This window comes from Prunus persica, chromosome G3, assembly GCF_000346465.2.
Source record: "Prunus persica cultivar Lovell chromosome G3, Prunus_persica_NCBIv2, whole genome shotgun sequence".
Lineage (NCBI taxonomy): Eukaryota > Viridiplantae > Streptophyta > Magnoliopsida > Rosales > Rosaceae > Prunus > Prunus persica.
In genome coordinates this window covers 10,261,557-10,286,518 of record NC_034011.1, presented here as the reverse complement: position 1 = coordinate 10,286,518, position 24,962 = coordinate 10,261,557, and the positions used below count along the sequence as shown (strand labels likewise).

At 44.2% G+C, this 24,962-nt stretch overlaps 1 protein-coding gene and 1 pseudogene across 1 annotated transcript; both read left to right on the top strand.

Moving 5' to 3' along the window:
• LOC18784158 overlaps positions 1–15,349 on the top strand; it is a 146,310-nt pseudogene extending 130,961 nt beyond the window's left edge.
• Positions 17,999–20,581, top strand: LOC109948003 (mitogen-activated protein kinase kinase kinase 2-like). The gene is made up of 4 exons (XM_020559891.1): positions 17,999–18,796; positions 19,044–19,099; positions 19,452–19,578; positions 20,510–20,581. Exons 1-4 carry the CDS (start codon positions 17,999–18,001, stop codon positions 20,579–20,581), a joined length of 1,053 nt encoding a protein of 350 aa, XP_020415480.1.

Genomic DNA, 24,962 nt, shown 5'->3' with positions numbered 1-24,962 from the left:
GGTAGTTCCGGCACCCAGGGATCAGCCGCACATCCCCAAGAAGGTCTACTCCGATTGTCGACATCGGATTAACGATCGGGAGGCAGAAAGACAGAGGTCTCCGATCAGGATTAGCGCTCGACTAAGGGACTCACGGATGAAAATCCTAGGAAGCAAGTCGCCTATTCGGAAGGTCAGAGGGCTGGACTCTGCAGAGGAGTCGGAATCCGAGTATATCCCTTCCAGGACGTAAACTTCCACCTACCGTTCGGCAACGCCTTCACAGTACTCGGGGGTTAATTCATTAAACCTACAAAGGCGATCGGAAGATTATGGTTCCGAGGAAATCCCTAGCCGAGACCCTGTTGTCCGACTCCTTTTTCAGAAAGTCCAGAAAATGGAAAACGACAACGCTCGCTCACAAGAACCGGAATAGGGAAAGCTTTGGCCCTGACCATTTACTAGGCGCATCCGAGACTCTCGGCAGGATAGGGAAGTGCAGCAACTGCTTATACCGTTCTATATGGGAACGGAGGACACCTTAACACACCTCCACTCATTTCAGTCCGCCATTGGATGCAAGGGCCTGAGCGATGAAGGGCAGTGCCTGCTATTCCCGTCTTCCCTTACCGAAGCAGCCCTGAACTGGTTCTACCGGTTGGAGCCGGAAACGGTAGATTTCTTCGACGAGCTGAAGCAGATTTTCCTCAATCATTTCATGATCCAAACGGACCGTCTTTACTCTGCCGATGATCTGTACACGATTCGGCAAAGAGAGGACGAACCGTTGAGAGAATACGCGGCGCGCTTCAGTCACGAATACTCAAGGTGTCCGGAAACAGACGATAGGGCAGCCTACGGCGCCTTCAAGAGTGGCCTTCGGTCCTCACATTTTCGATACCTAGTACACAGCAGCAACTGGCGCACGTACGACGAACTGATGAAACAGGCGGCAATCCACGCCAAAGCCGAATACTTCAACTCAAAATTCGGGGTCTCGGCGCGGCGAGGAGATGCCGAACCAAGTGCTTATCCGGCTAAGGCTCCACCCTACGAGAGAGTCGACCCATATTTGGCGGGTCATAAGAGGAAAGACGACCGTGCCGATCGAAAAGAACACCCGAAGAAGGGAAAAGGGAGGTATGGTCGCAATGACCACCGAGCGCCCCTACCGAATCGTGACCACGGCAATGAAGTCTTCACCCTATTGAACACTACCTACGAGGCCGTCCTGATGAACGAACAAGAAATAATACCGAAGCCGAACCTGCGAAGACCCAATCGGCAAGATAACCGGGATACCGGTAAATTCTACCGATACCATCAGCATAACAGCCATAATACGGAAGCCTGTATAAGCCTAAGAAAAATTGTCGAACGGTTGATCAGAGAGGGGAAGCTAGATCAGTACATCGCCCAGCAGCCACCGGCGCCGATACCGAATCCAATTCGGCAGATAAACATGATAAGCACTATCAGCGGTGGCCCCACCATCGCAGAAATAAGCAACCTTCAATGAAGCAATACGTGCGCGCCGCACAATTTCCGCAGGTATTCGGCATAGAGGTGAATCGGCATCATGAAATACCGAAAGTTCATTGGGAACCAATCACATTTTGCGAAGAGGAGGAAGAGGGCATCCTCTATGCCCAAGACGACCCGATGATCATCCGAGCAGAAATTACCGACTACGATGTAGGACGAGTACTGATCGATACCAGGAGCTCGGTGAACGTGATTTTTGCCGAAGCTTTTCGAGAGATGGGAATAAAGGACAGCCAGGTCAACCGGCAGTTGACACCTTTGTTAAGTTTCTCTGGGGACCTGATCCAACCGGTCAGTAGTGTAAAACTGCCAATTACTTTCGGCACCACGCCAAGGAAAACAACGGTATACGATCATTTCCTGATCGTTGATTGCCCGACAGCGAACAACGTTATAGTTGGACGAACGGCACTCACCAGGGTCAAGGCACATCTTCCCCCCCACATGCTATTGCTACGCCACGGCCCTCAAGTCAACCTCTTTCAAACTCCCCGACGAGACCATGTCTGTACAGGGAGTAACGAACGGTACAGGACCAGTTGACGACCCAAGAGATGAGTCCCCGACTCCTCACACACAACCTGCCGAGGAACTGGAGACGATAACCTTGAGCGAGGAGCAGCCCGATCGTCGGGTTAGAATCGGCACCAGACTCACTCCTGCCCTCCGAACGCAGTTCATAGACTTCTTGCGGCACCATTCGGAAGTGTTCGCGTGGTCATACGAAGATATGCCCGGCATAGACCCTGAGATCATCAGCCATAAACTCAGCACTTCCCCCGCTTATAAGCCTGTAAGACAGAAGCGCCGTTCGTATGATGCCGAACGATACGAAGCCATGCACACAGAGGTTGACAAACTTCAAACTATCGGCTTCATTAGGGAAGCTACATATCCAGTATGGTTGGCAAATTCGGTAATGGTCCGAAAAGCTACAGGCGGGTGGCGAATGTGCCAAGACTATACCGATCTGAACAAGGCCTGCCCGAAGGACAGCTTTCCATTGCCAAGGATAGACCAGCTCGTGGACGCCACCGCCGGACACGAACTGCTCAGCTTCATAGACGCCTATTCGGGATATAATCAGATATTCATGCACCCTTCCGACAGCGAACACACCGCCTTCATAACGGACAGAGGGTTGTACTGTTACGATGTCATGCCGTTCGGCTTGAAGAACGCGGGGGCAACATATCAAAGGCTTGTCAACAGAATTTTCGCCAAATACATCGGCAGCATCATGGAGGTTTACGTTGACGACATGTTAGTAAAAAGTAGAACTGCCGAAGAACACCTGCACAATTTGTCAATCATGTTCGGCATACTAAAAGACTACCGGATGAGGCTGAACCCGATGAAATGCGCCTTTGGTGTATCTTCCGAGAAATTCCTCGGATTCATGATTAGTCACAGGGGTATCGAAGCGAATCCCGAAAAAATAAAGGCAATCATCGACACGAAGGACATTCAAAGCCTTACTGGACGCGTGGCGGCCTTGACTCGCTTCATATCAAAGGCTACCGACAAATGTGTACCGTTCTTTAAAGCCTTGAAAGGGGGCAAATGGAATATCATATGGACTGCCGAGTGTGATAAAGCGTTTCAAGACTTAAAGGACTACATGGGCAAAGCACCCCTTTTATCAAAACCACTACCTGGGGAGATTCTCTCCCTATACCTTTCGGTATCTAGCACTGCCGTCAGTTCAGTATTGATTCGAAAACCAGAGAAAGCAGAGCTACCGATTTTCTATGTCAGTAAGGCACTCCAGAGTGCTGAACTTCGGTATCCCCCATTAAAGCAGCTTGCACTAGCCCTGGTGGTCTCGGCACGAAGACTTCGGCCATACTTTCAAGCACACAGAATCAAAGTTCTGACTAACCAACTGCTCTGGCAGGTGCTCCAAAAACCAGAGACTTCTGGCCGATTGATCAAATGGGCGATCGAACTCGGAGAATTCGACATACAGTTCATTCCAAGGCCCGCCGAAAAGGGTCAAGCTATGGCCGATTTCATCTCCGAACTCACCCCATCAACAGCACAGCCGACACCCGAGCCGGTAATCGAGACCGGATTACCGGAGGAACGAGACGCCGAACGCTTTGACGAATCAACTCCCATGTGGATTCTGCACGTCGACGGCTCGGCAAACCAACAAGGGTGCGGAGCAGGCTTGGTACTGACAACACCGGACGGACTCAAGATCGAGTACGCCTTCCGATTCGACTTCCGAACCTCCAACAATGAAGCGAAATATGAGGCTATCTTGGCCGGCCTTCGGTTAGCCAAGAGCATGAATGCAAAACAAATCAAAATTCATAGCGACTCCCAGCTCATTGTGAACCAGGTAACGGCAGACTTCGCGGCCAGAGACGCTTCCATGCACGCCTACCTTTCGTCTACCCATCAGCTGCTCTAAAGCTTCCGAGCCTACGAGATCAAGCATATCTCCAGAATCGAAAATAGCCATGCCGATGCATTGGCACGTCTGGCTTCGGCAATCAACGACAAAATCGAAAGAAAGGTGCCAGTAGAGATTCTTGCCCAACCGAGCACGGTAGCCTCCGAAACGTGTACCGTACGGTACGAAGATACATGGATGTCTCCTATATACTCGTACCTAACCAACGGCACCCTTCCAGAAGACAAGGCCCAGGCCCGAAAGCTCAGGTACCGATCAGCAAGGTACACCGTCATCAACGACGTCCTTTACAAACGTGGCTACACAACTCCATATCTTAAATGCCTTACGGCAGAACAGGGGGACTACGTCCTTCGGGAGATCCATAATGGTGTATGCGGCGACCATTCCGGGTCCCGGTCACTCGCCCACAAAGCCTTTCGGCAGGGATACCTTTGGCCGACCATGCATCAGGATGCTAATTCGCTAGTGAAAAAATGTGATAAATGCCAGCGCTTCGGTAACATACAGCATATCCCTGCCGAACCCCTGACACCGATCGTGAGTCCTTGGCCTTTCGCACAATTGGGACTAGACCTGATCGGTCCGATGCCGCAAGGTAAAGGCCAGGTAAAATACGCGGTGGTTGCCGTCGACTACTTCACAAAATGGGTAGAAGCCGAACCTTTAGCAACTATAACGGCAGCAAAGATGGAGGATTTCGTCTGGACTCACATTTGTTGCAGATTCGGTATCCCATATGCAATCATTACCGATAACGGCAGGCAGTTCGATTCGGAACTCTTCAGGCAATTCTGCACCCGCCTGAAAATCAACTTATTTTTCGCATCACCAGCTCATCCCCAATCGAACGGTCAGGTCGAAGCAATAAACAAAATCATCAAGAAACTACTAAAACGGCAGCTAGACAAGGCCAAAGGAGCCTGGCCAGAAAAGCTTCCCGAAGCACTCTGGGCCATTCGGACATCTTACCGAACGTCCATGGGAGAGACCCCTTTTTCTTTGGCTTTCGGTTCGGAAGCCGTGGTGCTTGTGGAAATTGGCGAACCTTCCTACCGAACGGAAAACTTCGCACTGAAGCCAAACGAAGAAGCAATTTCTCTAAGCCTCGACTTACTTAAAGAACACCGAGCGCATACCAACCTTCAAAACGAAGCCTAAAAACAGCATGTCTCTCGGTATTACGACTTTAGGGTCAGGCACCGCTCCTTCCGAATCGGAGACTGGGTCATGCGCAAGGTATCCCTAGCAACCAAGGATGCCACGGAAGGAACCCTCGGACCTTCATGGGAAGGACCCTATGAGATCATCGGTATCCTTCGATCGGGAACCTACCGACTGAGAGACTCCAACGGCAAGACCCTCGGTCATCCTTGGAACGTGGAACATCTCAAATACTATTTCAAGTGACCTAGCCTACGACAAGACTATTTTGTAACCACTTAGAATGTATTTGTCCTTCGGTAGAAGTTAATAGAAAGTCCTCGGCACTATTACTTCGGAACCAATTTTAATTACTCTATTAGCCCACGGCTACCAATAGTATCAAGTTAACGTTCTATTAGCCTCTACGGCAATAAATGACATTCGAAACTTTCACCCTACAGATTCCATCGGAACTTGTGTCAATTTTGAATTATCCCTTTAACGTTATAAATCCTATACGGAGCCTTTCGGCGATGGTACGATCGGTAATTGAAACAAACTCAGATTGTTTAAATTAAGGATGCTCTCGGCACCAATGCGTTCGGAGTACATGAAAGTTTAAATCCAAATTTACAAATACAAAATCAAATTCGCGAAGCCCTCAGGCTTCGCCGCCGGCAACAACCTCGGCAGAACCAGAGCCCTCGGCGGCGTCCTCCCCCTCGTACTCCTCGATCATTTCCTCCGTTATCCCTTCCGGTAGGGGGGGAGGGTCGGCGATGAAGTTCAGGTTCAGCTTTTGCCCAGGGTTGTACCGTTTGAATTGGTACAACAGGTTCGCCATCTCCGAGCCCACTTCCTTATCCAGAAGGACGGTGAACTCTTCAGACGAGCGGTACCCCCGGATCGCTGACCGAACGGAACCTTCGATCTTCGCTGCCTTGGCCCGTTCCGACTCCTCCAAGGCCACCTGCACCGCTGCCTTGGCCCGTTCCGACTCCTCCAAGGCCACCTGCACCACCTCTTTGGCAGCCTCGGCATCCCTCGCTGTCGCCAGCGCTGCCTCCAGGAGACCTTTCATCTCCTCCACCTTCACCTCCGAAGCGAGAACCTGCCGTTCGGCAGACTCTTTCTCCTTCAGCAGATGGGCATGCTCCTGGAGCGCTTTGCCAGCCTCGGCAAAATAGGCCCTGCCGTCCTCGTACGCTTTCTTGGCGCGCTCGGCAGCAGCAATGGCCCGCTTGAGCAGAGCCACATGTCCATGGATGCCTGCACAAAACAAACAAAGTCAGAAGCATGCCCCACTTACCAAAAATAAAAAAGGGACGAAGGAAGAAAGAAAATCTTACCGAGGCCTGAAGTCGGAAGGCGCGTCTAGCCTCCTCCCGAAGAAGCTTCTTCGGTAGTTCGTCGATCTCCGGCAGCTCCATCTGAGAACCGAGGATCATATGGTTGACGAACTGGACCGTCTTCGTAGGGCAGGCGATGGTGACGGCTTCGAAAGGACCGTCCTCGTCCTCCACTGCAAGGACGGCCCTTGGGACCTCCGATTGGCGAGGGCGTTTGGGGACTGGCTCGGCTTCCAGATCCACCGTCTCCGGCCGCTTGCCGGCAACCTTGGAAGCGGCGGCCTCGGCATCTCGATGCCTCGGTGCAGAGACCTTATCGGCAGGGCGCCCCAGAACAGGCTCGACGCCCTGCTGTCGCAGGTGCTCCGAGAGGGTCTGATCCTCCGGATCCACCACCGCCTGCCGGACGGAAACTGCCTCAGGCTGCTTTTTCTTTTTCTTGCCCTCCAGGCCCATCATCAGGCGCCTCCTGGAGGACTCGTTCATCTTCTTCGCCTCGGCAGCCTTCCTTGCGTCCGTCACTGGTCAAAAGCGCTCGGTCAGTCGGCAAGCAAAAGCAATACACGAAAACAAAAAAAAAAGGAGAAGGAAAGATACACTTACTCTCGGCAGGGTTAACGAGGCCGGCTCTGACGAGGTTGTCGGTGAAGAGGAAGCGTGGGTAAACTCGCTCGGCAGCGGGTACTCTCAGTCTCACTCTGTCGAGCTACCGGATCTCACTCGGCTTGGGGCTCGGCTGCTTGAGTTTACCTGTCAGAAGAAGGAAAATTAGTAAAATAAAGCAAGGAAAAAGAAGAGAGGAGGAACCAGCCTATCAATCAGTATTTCGGGAACCTACCGGCAATCTGAAATGTCATGGGGACCGAGAAGCGGGGGGGTATTCCCGATGGCGATTCCCAATCGCCGGAGAGTAGCACCCGCCGATTCCTCCACGACTTTTGAGAAGTCGGCACCGAGCTGATGAAGTGCCCCCGCTCGGAAGCCTTCAGGCAGTTCGCCTGAACCCAACCGCCGTGATCGGCGCTCTTGGACTTGGTAATGCTGTATAAGTACGAGAACTGCTCGTAGGAAGGCTCCCCCTCCTCGGTAATCCCGAACGCAGCAATTACCCCCATCAAGGTCACCCAGAAGTTGGGGTTGTACTGGCCGGGAGCGTACCCGATCTGAGCAAGGATCTTCTGCACGACAGGTTACAACGGCAACTGAACCCCTTGCAGAAGAACATCGGTGAAGAAGGTCACCTCGCCGTTCGCTGGGTCGCTGAGGGACTCGACAAGGCTCGGTATCCTCATCTTCACCGAATTCGGAATAAGGTACTCGGCCCTAATCCTCTCCAGCTCTCGTTCGGTGATCTTGTTGGGCTCCAAGTAGTCGACCCCGAACAGAGTCTTCTTGGGCACACCCACCGGTATCCTAGGCTGCTCTCGGTGGATGATCGTCACACTCGGCCGAGAGGGACCGGCAATGCCCTCACCGCGACCGGAGGTGGAGGCCTCAGGTTGATGCTCCAACGGGCCGACGCGGGTACCGTCCTTGTACACCGCGGCCAAGGGTAGCGGTTGCCCCGTCATAAGCCCCTTGCCGATGCCATGGGTGGGAATGGAGTTCACCTCCTCACCGAATAATTCAATATCGGTGTCTTCTCCACCCTTGGCGTCGAGGCTTACAGCTCCGCTGGACGTATCCCAGTCCGATGACAACTCCCCATCGAACGCTTTGGGCTCACTGTCGAACGGCAACTCGCTATCGGACATCTACAAAACAAAGAAAGGGAAGCTAAGGCCCGTACCACAAACTACCCTACCGATGCCTACATCGCTACCTATGGCCACTAGACTACCGAAGGAAAATCCTATTTTACGTTCGGCTAGCCTACGCCATGAAAAGACGTACAATTAAAATGAAAGGAGAGTATTTTGGGGGGTACCGAACGGTATCTTACCTTGAGTAGTGTGGGATGAGTTAATCACCGATCAGGGACTTCGGAAATCGCCCTGTATGCCGAGAACCGCTGTAAAAAATCGCCTTGATTGCCGTTCACTCTCTTCGGAAATCGCCCTCACAGAGCTCTCGCGTCAACTCACAATTGCAAAGTGAGCCTTACGACCGGAGCAACCTCTATTTATAGGGAGAGAGCTATAACGGTACGCCTCAGGAGACTAAACGGCTCTTTAATGCGCCGTCAGACGTGCTTTTGTTGGACACGTGTCACCCGACGAATGGAGCCGCTGACTGCACGCCAGGCACGAAAGACGAAGCGTCTCTCTGCCCTCTCGCCTCTCAGCATCGACTACCCCTCGAGTCCCAGGTCAATCTCCCCCGAACGAGCCTACCGAACGGTAGGTTAACCTCCGAACCGCCATAGAGAACTAAATTCCCTTCCGAAGGACCTTCGGAAGAGAACTTGGGGGACTACTGTTTATACCGGAAATAAACGGCCTATGACCACCGAACACGTGGACAGGATCGATATTGATCACAGAACCCCTTCGGCATGCTTCCTACTGAAGCCGTCTATCTTGGCCCTTTTTTACCATCGGACACGTGTCATGCTCGCAATCCGTGTCCACAGTCCCACATCGAAAATATGAGCACAGTGCACACCTCCCAAGGCCTATTTAAGAAGACCCATATCCCCAAAAGGAGGGGGATCAGAACGAACGGTACGCTACCGATTGATCTGTCAGTTAACAGTACTAAAACCGTACTTACTAAAGCATCGGAGAGCCTTCGGCTGGTACCACACCGGTACCCCAAGGACTTACCGAACGCGTCCTTTTGCAAGTACTCACCCTTCCGAAGCAAGACGTCTTCCGAAGATAGTCACCTGCCGAAGGCACAATATAACTAAGTTGGCGAAACACGTGCCGAACCACTTTTTCGCATCAACAAATAAAAAATCGGGGATTCGAGGAGGTTTGAGCTGTAGTCCCCGAAGGGACGGGGACGAGGATTCCCCCAAACAAATTTACCAGGTATAAGGGTGGGGATGGGAAGCGGGGACGCGGATGGTATTGCCATACCTGATCCTAAACTGGCCTACTTCCTGCAAATGCTTATGGTTTTTATATAGTTAACGAGAAACTGTGACCTCCATGATAATTGCACTTAATAATGTATTCATTGCACTAAGCACTATATATGTAGTAAGTTTAGAGTAGAGAGCTAGTTCTTTTACAAGTGGCCATCATAACGGATCATTAATGTCTTTAGTTACAACAAGAAAAATAATTAATTCCAAATTACATCAGAATATGTCAACGAATCTACAGTCATACTCTCTATTTTTTAGTTAAAATTTAGTTAAAAACACACAAAAGCTATCGTCTTTACTCAAAAACACAGAAAAGCTATTTTAGGAACTCTCTATAAAATTTCAACTTAAATTATACTCTCTAGTTTATTATTATTATTATTATTATTATTATTATTATTATTATTATTATTACTATTATTTATAGAACAAATGGTATTTCATTAATCAATCATCAGAGTAAAAGGTTTGGCATGTAAAGGAGTGGCCTCATTAAAACCTACCTGAAGCAAACTCAGTGGGACAATCATTAGACAATGGATAGTTTCAAATGCAGCGAGAACATTGTCTAGGATCATTCTTTTCCGAATAAATGCACTTTGGAACTCAGAAATAGTAGCAGGTAAAACTCTCTTAAGCCTATTGGCAAGAATTTTAGAGATAAGTTTGTAGATGACATTGCAAAAACTGATAGGGCAAAACTCAGATACTCGAGTGGGAGAACAGACCTTTGGGATCAAAGCAACCAAAGTATGGTCAAAACTTGCGACATCATCACAACCATTCAGCACCTTGAGACACAGTGCACACATGTCATTACCCAAAATGTCCCAATACCTTTGATAAAAGAGGGCAGGCATGCCGGCAGGACCCGGAGCTTTCGACGGGCCAATAGATTTTAGTGCAACTTCGGTTTCAGTTCTAGACTACGGAAGGAGCAATCTGGTAAGAGTGAGATGGCACATGCGTCTTAAATGCTGAAAATATTTCCTCATCTGAGACAGCGCCATTTGATGTAAAAAGCTTGTTATAGATCTCAACAAAGACGCCAACCATCTCAACAATGGCTAGTTCATAATGGTCGAGTATACAACTTTAAGGATTGTAATTGTTGCTTTGTTTGGCTCTTCTCTTTTTTTTTGGAACAAAACCATTGTAATCTCCTTAGATATTTGAGATAGTCTCTAGGTTAGATTAAAGTGGTTGCTGATTTCCAAAGATCTCTTTGGTGAAGAACAGGTAAAAACCTTGTGCATACATTCACATGGATTGATACAAACTTTAAAATCATTTTATGTTTTCATTTTGTATCAATCCTCTCCTATCTGATTTAAATCCATCCGTTACTTTGCAAACATTAGCAGAGTTTGATATACATGGATTGATACACACTTTAAAATATGTTTTATTTTCATTCTGTATCAATCCATCCTATATCTGTTTTAATCTGTCCATTGCAAAAATCAATTAATAGTTTATTGCAAATATCTTTCCTGCACTTGATTTCTGAAAAAGATAAAATAGGATTATCCTCTGCCTCTTGTACTCTTATCAAGTCAATCTTTTTTGAAACCAAGTTCCTGACTGAATCTATTTTTTATATTGATCTCCTCTTTCTTGAAATTGGCAGTTCAGTTCTCTATATCTACTGAACTTAGTTTTATGAAGAGGCAGCAATATTAAGCATTTGGCATCACGTTTTAAACTCAGCCTTTACTATGCTTCCATGTTCATGTTTTTGAAAGATCATCATATCAGTTTTTAAACATTCAAAAACTTACTTCAATCATCTTGAATTCTTGAGAGTTATGAGTATGATTGCATACACATAAACTTACTCCAGGTTTATTCTCACTTTGATTAAATGGCTGCTTTGGTTTCATTATTGTATTTATGATTAAAACCTTGTTTCAAAGTTCAAACATCTTTTGGTTTTAATTCATAACAGTACACGGTTTCCTTTATCTAGTTCAATCATTTGTATGATTGAGATAGATGAATTTTATGAAACCACAACTCACTTCATAACATCATATCGGGAGCAACTTATGCTTGGTGCTATTGCGAGGTCCAAAAAAGAATCCGTTGCTGTGAAGTAAAGAAATGGTGCTTTGCTAGAAGGTTAGATAGTTAGCTGCCTATTGTGTGTAGTTGAGCTAATATCCCTATATTTCTTGTACTTTACAATTGAGTGGATTGAATCTTTTCCTGGCTTGGTCCCCCAATTTTTCCCTTATGGGTTTCTGGGTTAACAAATACTGTGTCATTTACATTATTAACGACGCAAACAAATCATACAAGTATTAAGCGTCAATCGATTTGCAGATCTTACGAATGAAGAGTTCAAAGCAACAAGAAATAGATTCAAGGGGCATGAATGCTCAACAAAGACGACTTCTTTCAAGCTTCGGTTGAGGGATCCCTCATATAAGCTTATTTGAGGGACACTCTTGTAGGGTCCACTCCGTATTGTATTTCACTAATCCAAACAGTCTATTTCGTAGATACTCATTCAAAGATCATCTCTACAAAAAAAAAATACTTGAATCCAATATCATATGACCACTCAATTGAATGATTGAAATTTTAGTACTTTCTTGAAGCACTGTGTTCATTGATTTTGTATGACACAATTGGATATCGAAACGGTTTCCGATTTGTTTAAGTTTTTGCAAGGATGATCTATGAATGTAGACTTGAAAAATAGATGGTTTGGATCATTGAAAAATAATTCGTAGAGGACCCTAAAGGGTGTCCCTCAAGTAAAATTATTTGAGGGATCCCTCAATAGAAGGGGACTGTATATTTGAGACTATCAAATTATATTTGTTATTCTTTCAAACTTCTATTCGTTGGAACCAAAATTGTCGGATGTTGTTGGGCATTTTCAGCAGTGGCAGCTACAGAAGGAATTACTCAACTTACAACCGGTAAATCAATCTCTTTGTCTGAACAAGAGCTTGTCGATTGTGACACTGCTGATCAGGACCAAGGCTGTGAGGGTGGCTTGAAGGACAATGGCTTTCAGTTCATCCACAAAAATCATGGGCTTAGTACAGAAGTGAAAGGACCCGCATTTTTCCGAACCTAAGGCGGCCCTTTGGAATTCCTGACATCACCCCGATGCCAGGCCCGCTTACTAAAGGTCGAGACTTCCTGCCGAAATTTCGGCAGAGTCTCCCCTATAAATTGGACATTTTCCAAAATTTCAACCTGCATAAAAACGCATTTAATATTCACAACTGGCAGCATGCACAATAAAATTTCATGCAAATTCACATAAATGGCCTTCGGCCTTCCAATAATTCTCAACCAACTACCAAACAATTCAAATACAAATTATGACTAACATTTAGTCTGCGGCTGCACCTAATAACCTTAGGCTTCCTACGTACCATCCTTGAGGGATCAAGCCACACGTAGTTCTTCCTTAAAACCCAATTCCACACTTAGGCGATACCTTATTTCATTTCTCTGTATTTCATATAATCTCCCCATACGCCGGTACAACCAACGCCACGTATAGGGCCTGTCAACACGCCGGATAACCTACGCCACGTGCGACCATGCCATACTATCATAATATCTCCTCATACGCCGGTACAACCAACGCTACGTATGGGGTCTGTCTCAACGCCGGATAACCTACGCCACGCGAGACCTGCACATCATGTCACATATCTCCCCATACGCCGGTACAACCAATGCCACGTATGGGGCCTGTCCCAACGCCGGATAACCTACGCCACGTGGGACCTCAACATCATATCACAAATCTCCCCATACGTCGGTACAACCAACACCACGTATGGGGCCTGTCTCAACGCCGGATAACCTACACCACTTGAGACCTGAACATCATATTACAAATCTCCCCATACGCCGGTACAACCAACGCCACGTATGGGGCCTGTCCCAACGCCGGATAACCTACGCCACGTGGGACCTCACTTTCACTTGGTGGTACTTGTAGTGAAACCAAAATCCGAGGAGGTACCTAAGGTAGTGCGTATAGCACTCCAAACTGACATTCTAGACTCTTTTGTACCCTTGTACAAACATATTATAATTATAATTATAAATATTAATTCTAATATTGTGTAACCCTCCACAATAGTCTAGTACCCGATAATCTCCCCTAGAAAGGTGAGATTACTCCGGGAGACCCACGGTCAACCAAGGGTCAAACTTCTCCAACCCTGGTCAAACGGACCTGCGGAACCCACGACCTCCAATTTTCGATCCGAAAGTCCCTATGGGTTCTACCAGGTATAGGACACTTGTCCTGCAAGTCTGGTTCAGATCGGACGGTCGGATTGCTCACGATCGCACGATCTGACGGTTAATATAAAATATAAACTTAAAAATTATTATTCGGAACATCCGGGGCTCCGATTCACCATCCGTGAATTCCTACACGATCCTAGAATTACCTAGATTAACATATATTAAATTTGGGACCATCCAACGGTCCCAACCTATCGAACCCAGATAACACACAATATGCGATCGTCCGTTCGATAGTCAAACGATGTCCGAATTGAGATCCGCAAAATCCTACGCACTCGTGACAACCTAAGGATCTCATCGAGACATAGTGCCACTTTTTCTACAGTGCCCACGCGCTGCCGCACGCGCCGGCAACTCGTGGGTGCCCAAAGCGATAACGCTTCGCCGGAAAATCTCAAAACCACGGCTCCAAATTCCTACTCTAGGTATAACACCCTATTTGGAGCCACTCTTGTTCTTGGACCTACCCCAAAAAATGACCGAAAGTGGCCGGAATCGCGATCCCAAAATCGGCTGAAATTTCAATTCGAAAATCGAATTGGCTATGCTAAGAATCGATCTAATCCTACCCAACCATTAGCTAGAGCATGCAGAAGGGATGAATTTCCATACCTTGATTGCCAGAAATGGCGGCCGGAGGAGGGAGATAGGCGGCTGTGAAGATCGGGCGACGTCCGGGCGAAAATCGCCATTTTCCGGCGACTGGAGCGGCGGCCGATGTCGGGGGAGGGCTGGATCGTGACGCCGAGGCCGAGCCGGTCCTTTTGGCACCTGCCCCGTCCGCAGCGCGGTCGGTGGCCGGAGATACAAGGAGAGAGAGAGAGAGAAGCAGACGGGAGAGAGAGAGAAGCAGACGGGAGAGAGAGAGAGAGGTCGCGGGAGAGAGAGAGAGAGAGAGACAAAAATCATATTTTATAAAAAAATCCCATTTCAAAATATTTACGATTGTGCCACTGGGCTTCTTTTGACCATATCTCTCTCGTTACAACTCTGATTCGAGCCCACTACGTGTCTATGAACTCGTCGCAGTACGACCTATCCAAAAATACTAGTCACTACCCCAAACTCTCTCCGGTTAAAAATATGACCAAAATGCCCTTAAATAATTAAATAATTAAATAAGGGTTAAATTTGGGGTCGGGGTGTTACAAGAAGCTGATTACCCATACAATGGTGCTGATGGTACATGCAACACCAAGAAGGAACCCAGCATATTGCAGCCAAGATAACTGGCTATGAAAATGTGCCTGCAAATAGTGAAAAGGCCCTTCTTAGCTTTGTTACTCATCAGCCTGTTTCCGTTGCCATTGATGCTAGTGGTTCCGACTTTCAATTCTCTTCAAGTGGTGTTTTTACTGGAGCTTGTTGTGGAACAAGCCTAGATCATGGTATTACTGCGGTTGGTTATGGCGTGAGTGATGATGGGACCAAGCATTGGTTAGTGAATAACTCATGGGGTACATAAGAATGCAAAGAGATGTTGATGCAGCTGAAGGACTTTGTTGCATAGCGATGTCTGCGTCTTACCCCACTGCAAAGTTTCAGCATCACCTTATATCAATTCCTACAATATATACCTTATAGGTATATTGAATGATATGTATCAACTTGTAAGTTTCTGAAATACATTAAGGTATACATTTATGTGAATGAAAAAACATCTGAAGTTTCTTTTTGTTCAGTTATCCAACTATGTCTAAATTAATTATGTCATTTTCTTATAATCATTATTTAGCAAAAAATGCTTAATATATTACTCTGCTTTAAAAAGAAGGGCTTCTTAGATATATGTCCATTTTCATCAAGATGTAATGGATGTAATACATATGATCTCCCTTTTCAATTGTAGTCCACTCTCACCAAGTAAGCAATTAGAATGCCCATAATTTTTAAGGAATTTACAGTATATGACACAATCATAAATGGAATTATATGAAAACACTTTCCTAAAATTCAGCATTTCCTTATGTGTGTGTGTGTGTATATGTGTTTCCTTTTATATATATGTACCTACATTACAGGTAGTAGTTTTTTTCTTGAGTTTTCTTAAACAATTTTTTGATGGAGTTTCCTATATATATATAAACACACACACACACACATCCTGCCTTCCAGGTGATAGTTTTTTTCTTGGGTTTTCTGAAGCAATTTTTATGGAGTTTCATCTCAATATACTCAAGTGTGAGTATACCTGTTGCAGATGTATGAGTTCCTTTTTTTCCTTTTTCTATAACCTTTTAGATAGGTACTTTTTTACTTTAATTATGATTTTAAAAATCCATACCAAATGTATTATATGAGTTCAATTACTTGAACTAGAGGCAATTTATGGGTATAACTATGTGCACAAGATCTGGCTTTTGGGTTTAATTACCTAGAATAGAGGTAACTTATGGATTTAATTACTTGGACTCGAAGAAATTATACAATAGTACGGTAGTACCATCTGGCAATTGACACCTGGTACTACGTTCCACTGAGCTTGTGACATGTGGATGTAATAAATTTCTCTCTAACGACGTTTGTTTCTCCAAAACCTCCGTCTCTTTCTTCTCATTTTCTGAAATATTAAAACTATTCCAAATTTCAGTCGGAAGTTTACCCATGAACACATTGCATGTGTAGATTAAGTTTAGAGCACCCATTACTTGTCAAAGATTATGAGAGAGAATAATAAAATTTCTAAGAGGCCCATTAATTAGAGATTTATGAAGAAATTGAAGAACTTTGCCCGAAATCCATTACCCACAATCTTTGTTGGTCTATCACACCATCATTAATATTTCAAGCAAATTCATTATTCAACAAAGACCCATCAACGATCATGCGTTGATCGTGGTTGATTTTTAAAATAAAATAAAAATTATGGGTTGAAAAACACCTTCTCTTCGAGAAAGAACATAAAAAAAAATATCCATAAATTTTGGCAATTTTTAGTGAGAGTTTGCTTCAAATAAATCAACCGCTAAAAGAAATAATCTTGGCTTCTTGCATCATGTAACTCCATTGTTATTATTCTCTTTTCTTGTAAGCACCTTCAAACTTTTTTTTGCGGTCAAAGTCGGCGCCTTCAAACTTGAGTTCAGTCTCTAGGAAGAATAACAAAGAAACGGAGGTTTGGAGAAGGCAAACATCATCACGGAGAAATTTATTACCATCCACATGTTGCAAGCTCAATGAAACGTAATACCACATGTCAATTGCCACGTGGTACTACCGTACTATTGTATAATTGCAGCTGGAGTAGAGGCAATTAAATTCAAATCAAACCTAATAATTAATTTCCTACAAATCAATACCTTAAAGATTTTACAAATCCATAATTTACCTTATTTATGTTTTAGGGGCATAATTGGAACAACAAAATAATTAATAAATAAATAAAATAAAGCGTAAACATCAATATAAAAAAAAAACGCATGTAATCTTATGTGGCGCAAAAGTCAAAGGACTTAGATCAACAACAACTTCTACATGGATTGCACCCAACATCTCTCATAAGAATTGGACTTATGCCAAATTTTCTATAAAAAGAATGGAGAAGAAAGCTAGGTTTTGAATAAAATAAATCCTAGCATTGAAAAGACATGAAATCCATGAAATCCAAATCTTCCGAGATATATTGAAGTATGAAAATTTGGTTTTGTAGATAATTACCATATTATCGCCATCTCAAACGACAAGTCCTTACTCTTTCCTAAGTTATAGATAAATGAAGTTTCCAAAATTGAAACCCTTAATTAACAAAAAGATAAGCTGGAAAAAAAAAATTAACAAAAAGATAAGAAAGAAAAAATGATAAACTAATCTGGAAATCATGTTATTGGTTAGCTAGTAGCTTGATCTTTACGTCACAAATGAAAACCTGATAAGCATCAATTAAACCTGACCGACTTTATACCCTAAACCACACATTCGATGCATCTTCCAATGCCCTAGAGAAAACTATAAAGCATTACAGAGCACAATCAAGCAGCCGCTAATTCTGTCAGAAAGACTAGCTTATTTCCTTGTGGAGAAAACAAAGAACTAAGAACTGAGTGAAGAAGAATAATGAAAAGAAAGGTAGATGAAAAATTAGACGAAGAAAAGCACAGCATGTGCAGTCATGGAGTGCACTGGTCGAGAGGGAAGTTGATTGGAAAAGGAAGCTATGGTTTTGTTTTTCTTGCTACTCCCAGGAAACCAACAAAGGATGAGCATAGCCGCGGTATGCTCAATTTGCGAGAAATGATGGCGGTGAAATCAGCAAAGGTCTCTGCTTCTGAGTCCATTAAACATGAGTCAGACGTTCTCCTTGAGATCAAGGGTTGCCCTTTCATTATCGAGCGCTTAGGTGAAGAGACCACGGCCACAGACAAGGGTGACATGGTCTACAACTTGTTGTTAGAATTTGCTTCCGGAGGAACCCTAGATGGTCTCATACATAAATCAAAAGGTCATAAATTATCCGAATATGATGTTAGAAGATACACAAGGTCAATTCTTGAAGGGATTCAACACATTCACAAGTATGACTATGTTCACTGCGATTTGAAGCCGGACAACATTTTGCTTCTGCCTACCACAACAACTAGTTCTGGTGGTACTAGTTTTGTAGCCAAGATTGCAGATTTTGGACTCGCTAAGAAAACCAAAGTAAATTACAGTCGATGGAGAGGCACGCCTAGGTATCTGTCCCCAGAGGCTTTTATTAATAACAAACAAGATCAGTCCTCTGATATTTGGTCTCTAGGTTGTATTGTGTTTGAGATGCTAACCGGCAAGTCGCCCTGGGATTTGAAGCCTGGTTACAATCCAAACAATTTCCCTGACGTGTTGATGTTTGATCATCTACGTACTTGCAAACTTCCGACTGGGATCTCAGATATGGCCAGGGATTTTCTCAAGAGTTGCCTTGCCATGAATAGCAGGGAAAGATTAACAGCGGAAAGTCTCTTGTCTCATCCATTCGTAGCGCAGCCACAATCATCAAAAGAGGGTCATACCAAGGTGAAGCTGATTAACTCCTTTTTGGGCTACGCATCTGGTGTATGTTGCTTCAAACCGAGCTCAGATTACCATGCACACTCTGCCATTGTACAATGAAAGCATCCTTCCCTGCCGGATTTCGGTATTCCAGCTAGGTTGTTTTTTGTTGTATTCCTTTTTTGTCTGTAATATGAATCAATTCAAATCAATCATGTCAAGTCTGTAACCACAAAAGTTTACAAACATATTCAAGTTTTTCTCGAAATATCTGTGTATTTTTAATGGTCTTAATATAGTAATAATACAGCAACTGGGGCAAGCTGTCTATTATGCCTTTAAAATAGCTTCACTTCCATTTCGATGGTTTTTGGTTTGCTGGTTTATTGAACTGGAAATCCATTTTTCTGTTTGGGTTTAGAGTAACTCTTGAGCAGTCTCTCTGATCCTGGTTTTTCCAGTTTTGTGCAGCCTCCCTTTGCCTGATGGTTCTGAATAAACCAACTTTTTGTTAGTAGTCTATGAACAGGTTGGAAAGATGATATTTTGGAAGAATAAAGATGATATTTTGTAAGAATAATTGGATGAAAGATATGATTTGTGGGGGGACTGATGATATTTTAGAACATAAATGGATATCTATAATGACTTGACTGGTGGTATTGCAATAGAAAATGATAGCAAGTTTTCTATTTCGTTTGGTTATGAATGTATATAGCTTGGCTCAGAGAAATTTTGTGATTTTTGTTGTTGTGCTACTTCTACTGGGATTCTCTGGTTTTCCAATTGCTGCAGTGTCCTTCTCTTCTGGTGGTTTACTGATCATTGACATGAAGCAGGACAATGTAATTTGAACAAGAGAGACTAGTGGAATTCGAAAACTTATACGCACAAATTAAACTTCTAGCAATGGAGTTTTGAAAAAATAATAATAATAAATAAAGAATATAAGATTTTACTCAGTTTGTCAACATTATCACATTAAAGATTCACTTCTGTAGCAACACAAAGGAGAGAGAGAGATCTGAGAAACCATTGTCGTACAGTTACTAGGTACAGTTACTTGTTGACAACCTCTCTGCCCTCACAGTTTTGTTTATGGGAACTCACGAGCAACTTCCCAGTGGGTCACCCATCCTGGGATTGCTCTAGCCCCCAACTCGCTTAACTTTGGAGTTCCCATGACTCCGAAACCAATGAGCTCCCAAAAGGCCTCGTGTTAGATGGAGGCGGGCACGTACATATAAGGCACATCACCCCCTCTCTGTTGGTCGATGTGAGATGTTACAATCCACCCTCCTTAGGTGCCCGACATCCTCGTCGGCACACTCGCACCACACGGCAGAGTGGCTCTAATACCAAATTGTCACATCTCGGGATCGGCTCCACCGTAGCACGATATTGTCCGCTTTGGGCCCCCCTCTCTGCCCGCACGGTTTTGTTTCTGGGAACTCACGAGCAACTTCCCAGTGGATCATCCATCCTAGGATTGCTCTAGCCCCCAACTCGTTTAACTTCAAAAGTTCACACGACTCCGAAGCCAGTGAGCTCCCAAAAGGACTCGTGTTAGATGGAGGCAAGCATGTACATATAAGGCACATCACCCCCTCTCCGTTGGTCGATGTGGGATGTTACATGATATTCCAATATAAGATAATAGTGAGTTTTCTATTTAGCTTGGCTCAGAGGAATTTGTGAGTTTCAGCGCCTAAAACTCTCACACCAAAAGCTGTTTCTCTATTGTGCTACTTCTACTGGGATTCTCTGGTTTGCCAGATTGCTGCAATGTCCTTGTCTTCTGGTGGCTTACTGATCATTGACTACATGAAGCAGGACAATGAAATTTGAACAGGAGACCAGTGCAATTCTTAGTTTCCAGCATTATTTATCAGATTTGACTCTGTTTGTCAACATTCTTTATCACATTAAACATTCACTTCTGTAGAAACACAAAGGAGAGAGAGAGAGAGAGATATATATATATCTTAGAAACCATTCAAACAAATCCAAAAAATTATTTCTTGAATAAATCCCCTCTGCTACAAATGCTAATTATTTTTCTACTTTTGAATCATATCTCAGTAATTAATTCTATTTCAATAAAAGGACAGAAATTAGGATGTCAAACAAAGTGGGTAGAATAGTTTCATATTATATTTCATTCTTCAAAAGAAGGTATTTATAATACAAGAGTACAAACCCTAGTAGGGTTATACTAGGAAACTAAAATAAAGTCCTAATGACATAATATCTATACAAAAGGAAATAAATAGAATCATAATATATTAGGAAGTAAATCTTCTAATTACACTAGGATCTCGTTAACACTCCCCCTCAAGTTGGAGCAAAGATGTCGCACATGCCCAACTTGTCAAGTGAGTTGAGGAAGTTACTAGTAGAAACAGCTTTTGTAAGGACATTGGCTAACTGATACTCAGAACTGATGAACGGGAAGGAAACAATCTTCGCATCCAACTTCTCTTTAATGAAATTTCGATCAATCTCCACATGCTTTGTAGGGTCATGTTGCACCGGGTTATGTGCAATTGCAATTGCAAACTTATTGTCACAATATAAATCCATAGGTTGCTTAGGTCCAAAGCCAAGATCTCTCAATAATCTCCTCAACCACAGTAACTCACATACACCGTGGGTCATCCCACGATACTCAGCCTCAGCACTAGATCGAGACACCACATTTTGTTTCTTACTCCTCCAAGTAACAAGATTACCACCAACAAACGTAAAATACCCAGACGTAGAACGCCTATCAGTAGCTGAACCTGCCCAATCAGCATCTGTGTATCCTTCCACATCTGTATGACCATACTTGGAAAACATTAACCCCTTGCCAAAAGTTACTTTGAGATATCTCAAAATATGCGTCACAGCTCCCATATGGTCTTCACTGGGTGAGTGCATAAACTGACTCACTACACTCACTGGATATGTAATGTCGAGATGTGTATGAGCTAAATAAATTAATTTCCCCACAAGCCGTTGATAGCGCTCCTTATCAGTAGGAATTTGATCAGGATATAACTCCAACTTGTGATTTTGTTCACTAGGAGTATCAATTAGTTTACAATCCAACATTCCAATTTCTGCAAGTAAATCCAACATATACTTCCTTTGAGACAAGAAAATACCATGCTTAGATATGGCAACTTCAATCTCAAGAAAATACTTCAAGTCACCTAATGATTTCATCTCAAACTCAGACACCAGATATTTCTAGAGACTTTGTATTTCTGTCTGATCATCTCCAGTTACAGTCATATCATCAACATAAATTATTAAAGCTGTCAATTTACCTTTGCGGCGCTTCAGAAACAAAGTATGATCCGAATTACTTTGCACATACCCAAATTTCTTCATAGATGTAGCAAATCTTCCAAACCACGCTCTTGGAGATTGCTTCAATCCATACAAGGACTTCCGCAGTCTACATACAACACCCTCCTTAGAGGTCACATAAACACTAGGAGGAAGATCCATGTAAATTTCTTCCTGGAGGTCAGCATGTAGAAATGCATTTTTGACATCAAACTACAATAAGGGCCAATCATGATTAGCAACAAGGGATAAAAGCACACGCACAATATTGAGCTTTGCCACTGGAGCAAATGTCTCCAGATAATCCACTCCATATGTCAGAGTATACCCTTTAGCTACCAATCTAGCCTTGTAACAATCTATAGAACCATCAGCCTTATGCTTCAAAGTAAACACTCATCTCCATCCAACTGCTTTCTTCCCTTGTGGCAAAGGAACTAGATCCCACGTCTTATTCTTGTTTAAGGCATCCATTTCCACATTCATGGCATCCGTCTATTTGGAGTTAGATAGAGCATCCTACAACTTAGTTGGCACACATACACTAGATAATTGACACACATATGATGCATATGACTTAGATAAACGATGAGTTGTGACATAATGGCTAATGGAATATTTCGATTTGGCATGTATATCAGGAGAATATTGTACTTTGGGTTTTCCACGAGTAGTTCGTGGGGGTAAATGATAAGTAGACACAGACAGATCTGGAGAAATTAACTCACTTGACTCAGTATCACGATTAGACTGGGGCAATGGCAGGGCAGAGGGGGGGTATTGTATCAAACTCGTCCTCGCAGGAAATACATGGAATAGCATCAGTTGACCCAGGCGACCGATCGCACCCATCTGGGAGACCGATTGTTTCCAACCATAGTGTATTTGGATCAGCGTCAAGCGACCGGTCGCTATCTTCTAAGCGACCGGTCGCTATCTTCTAGGCGACCGATCGTTTCCAGGCAGAGTGTATTATTGTTAGGCATCAGGTCATGCGACCGGTCGTGCACATCTGGGCGACCGGTAATTTCTAGGCAGAGTGCTTCCTCTTCTGCTCCAGACCTGTGCGACCGGTCGCTATCTACTAGGAGACCGATCGTTTTCTCTCCGAAATCATCATTTGTATCACCCTTACCCACATATCTAAGTTCCAGATCCTGCAATCCGATACTCTCCAATTTACTCCCCTTCTCCCCCTGAATTGGAGAGGAGGGGGGAACATAATACGGTACCTCTTCATGAAAAGTCACATCCAAAGTAATATGCACCTTTTTAGTATGAGGATGATAGCATTTATAACCCTTCTAAGTAGTAGAATAACCAATGAAGACACAGCGGAGAGCGCATGGATCCAGTTTACTCCGTTGATGAGAGTAGACATGAACGTAGGCAACACACCCAAACACCTTCGGAGGCAACTTAGAGACAGAGACCGGAGAAGTATGGGGACACAATATATCGAGCGGAGTCTTGAAATCAAGAACCCGACTAGGAGTACAGTTAATCAGATAGGTTGCGGCCAAAACACCATGGCCCCAAAGATGATGAGGAACAGACATGTCCAATAAAAGGGAGCGGGCAACTTCAAGTAAGTGACGATTCTTGCGTTCAAACACACCATTCTGCTAAGGAGTGAATGGAGTAGTAGTTTGGTGGATAATGCCTTGGTTACGAATAAATGGGTCAAGGGATTATTCACATATTCACCTTCTTTATCAGTTCGAAACACTTTGACTCAGTCATGAAACTGAGTAGACACTATGGCACAAAATTCAGGAAGAATAGAAGCAACATCATGTTTATTCTTCATCAAATACACTCATGTTAGGCGAGTGCAGTCATCAATAAAAGTAACAAACCAACAGAAACCATTAGAAGTCACACGAATAGGTCCCCATACATCCGAATGTACTAAATCAAAAGGTTTTGCAGCTTTACTGTCACTCAAAGGAAACACAGTGCGATGCCTCTTTGCCAAAATACATGTCTCATACTTAAAACTGGACTCAGCACAAGAGCGGAATAAAGATGAAAACAGACGCTTAAGGTAACCGAACGACGGGTGTCCTAAGCGACGATGCCATAACCAAAGTTGTTGTTTGTCCTTGACATTGCAACTTTGAACATTATGAACAACACGATCACGAACTGGTGCAGAAGGCAATGTCAAATAATATAACCCCCTTATCCGTTTACCATGCCCAATCGTCTTGCAAGTCTTGAGATTCTAAAAAGAGCAATGTGTAGGATAGAAGGTAGCAGAAGCATTAAATGTATCAAGTAATCGGCGAATAGACAACAAGTTACAATGGATATTGGGAACGAGTAACGCACGAGACAAGGACAAAGTAGGAGTGAGAGAGATTGTGCCCTTGCCAGTAATTGGAGAAGGCAAGCCATTAGCACTAGTTATGTATGGGTCACGGGTGTTACTAGACAACTCTAGACAACTCATCAAATAAAGTAGCATCATAAGTCATATGATCAGAAGCACCAGTATCAATTATTCAAGTATTGGAGCCAGTACCTGGAATATAGGCTGAACCACATAAATTTTCAGAAGCAGCAGCAACAATACCAACAAAGGAGTTATCACCCATGATTGCAGCAGAAATTCAACAGATTACGATATAATGTACAATGGAACACCATAGAGGCACAAATACAGCAGATGTACGAAGACAGGCACGAACATAGTAGAGGTATGAACACAGCAAAGTGCACAGCGAAACACAGCAAAGGCCCCAATACAGCAGATGCACGAAGACAGGAATGACACGAACACGACGACACAACTCACAAACCCAGAGGGGGGCACACATGGCACAGGTAGAGAAAAAATATGGGGCTAGAATACGGGTGGGCACAACACATAGGTCATTAGAAAAGTTTG

What these genes read in the sequence shown, in the direction of transcription:
- LOC109948003 (XM_020559891.1), top strand. Translation starts at nt 17,999, where the DNA reads ATGGCGGTGAAATCAGCAAAGGTCTCTGCTTCTGAGTCCATTAAACAT. An exon ending in TTTTGGGCTACGCATCTGGT is followed by an intron (nt 18,797 to 19,043) that starts GTATGTTGCTTC and finishes GTAATAATACAG; the next exon opens with CAACTGGGGCAAGCTGTCTA. An exon ending in TTGACATGAAGCAGGACAAT is followed by an intron (nt 19,579 to 20,509) that starts GTAATTTGAACA and finishes CTGGTTTGCCAG; the next exon opens with ATTGCTGCAATGTCCTTGTC.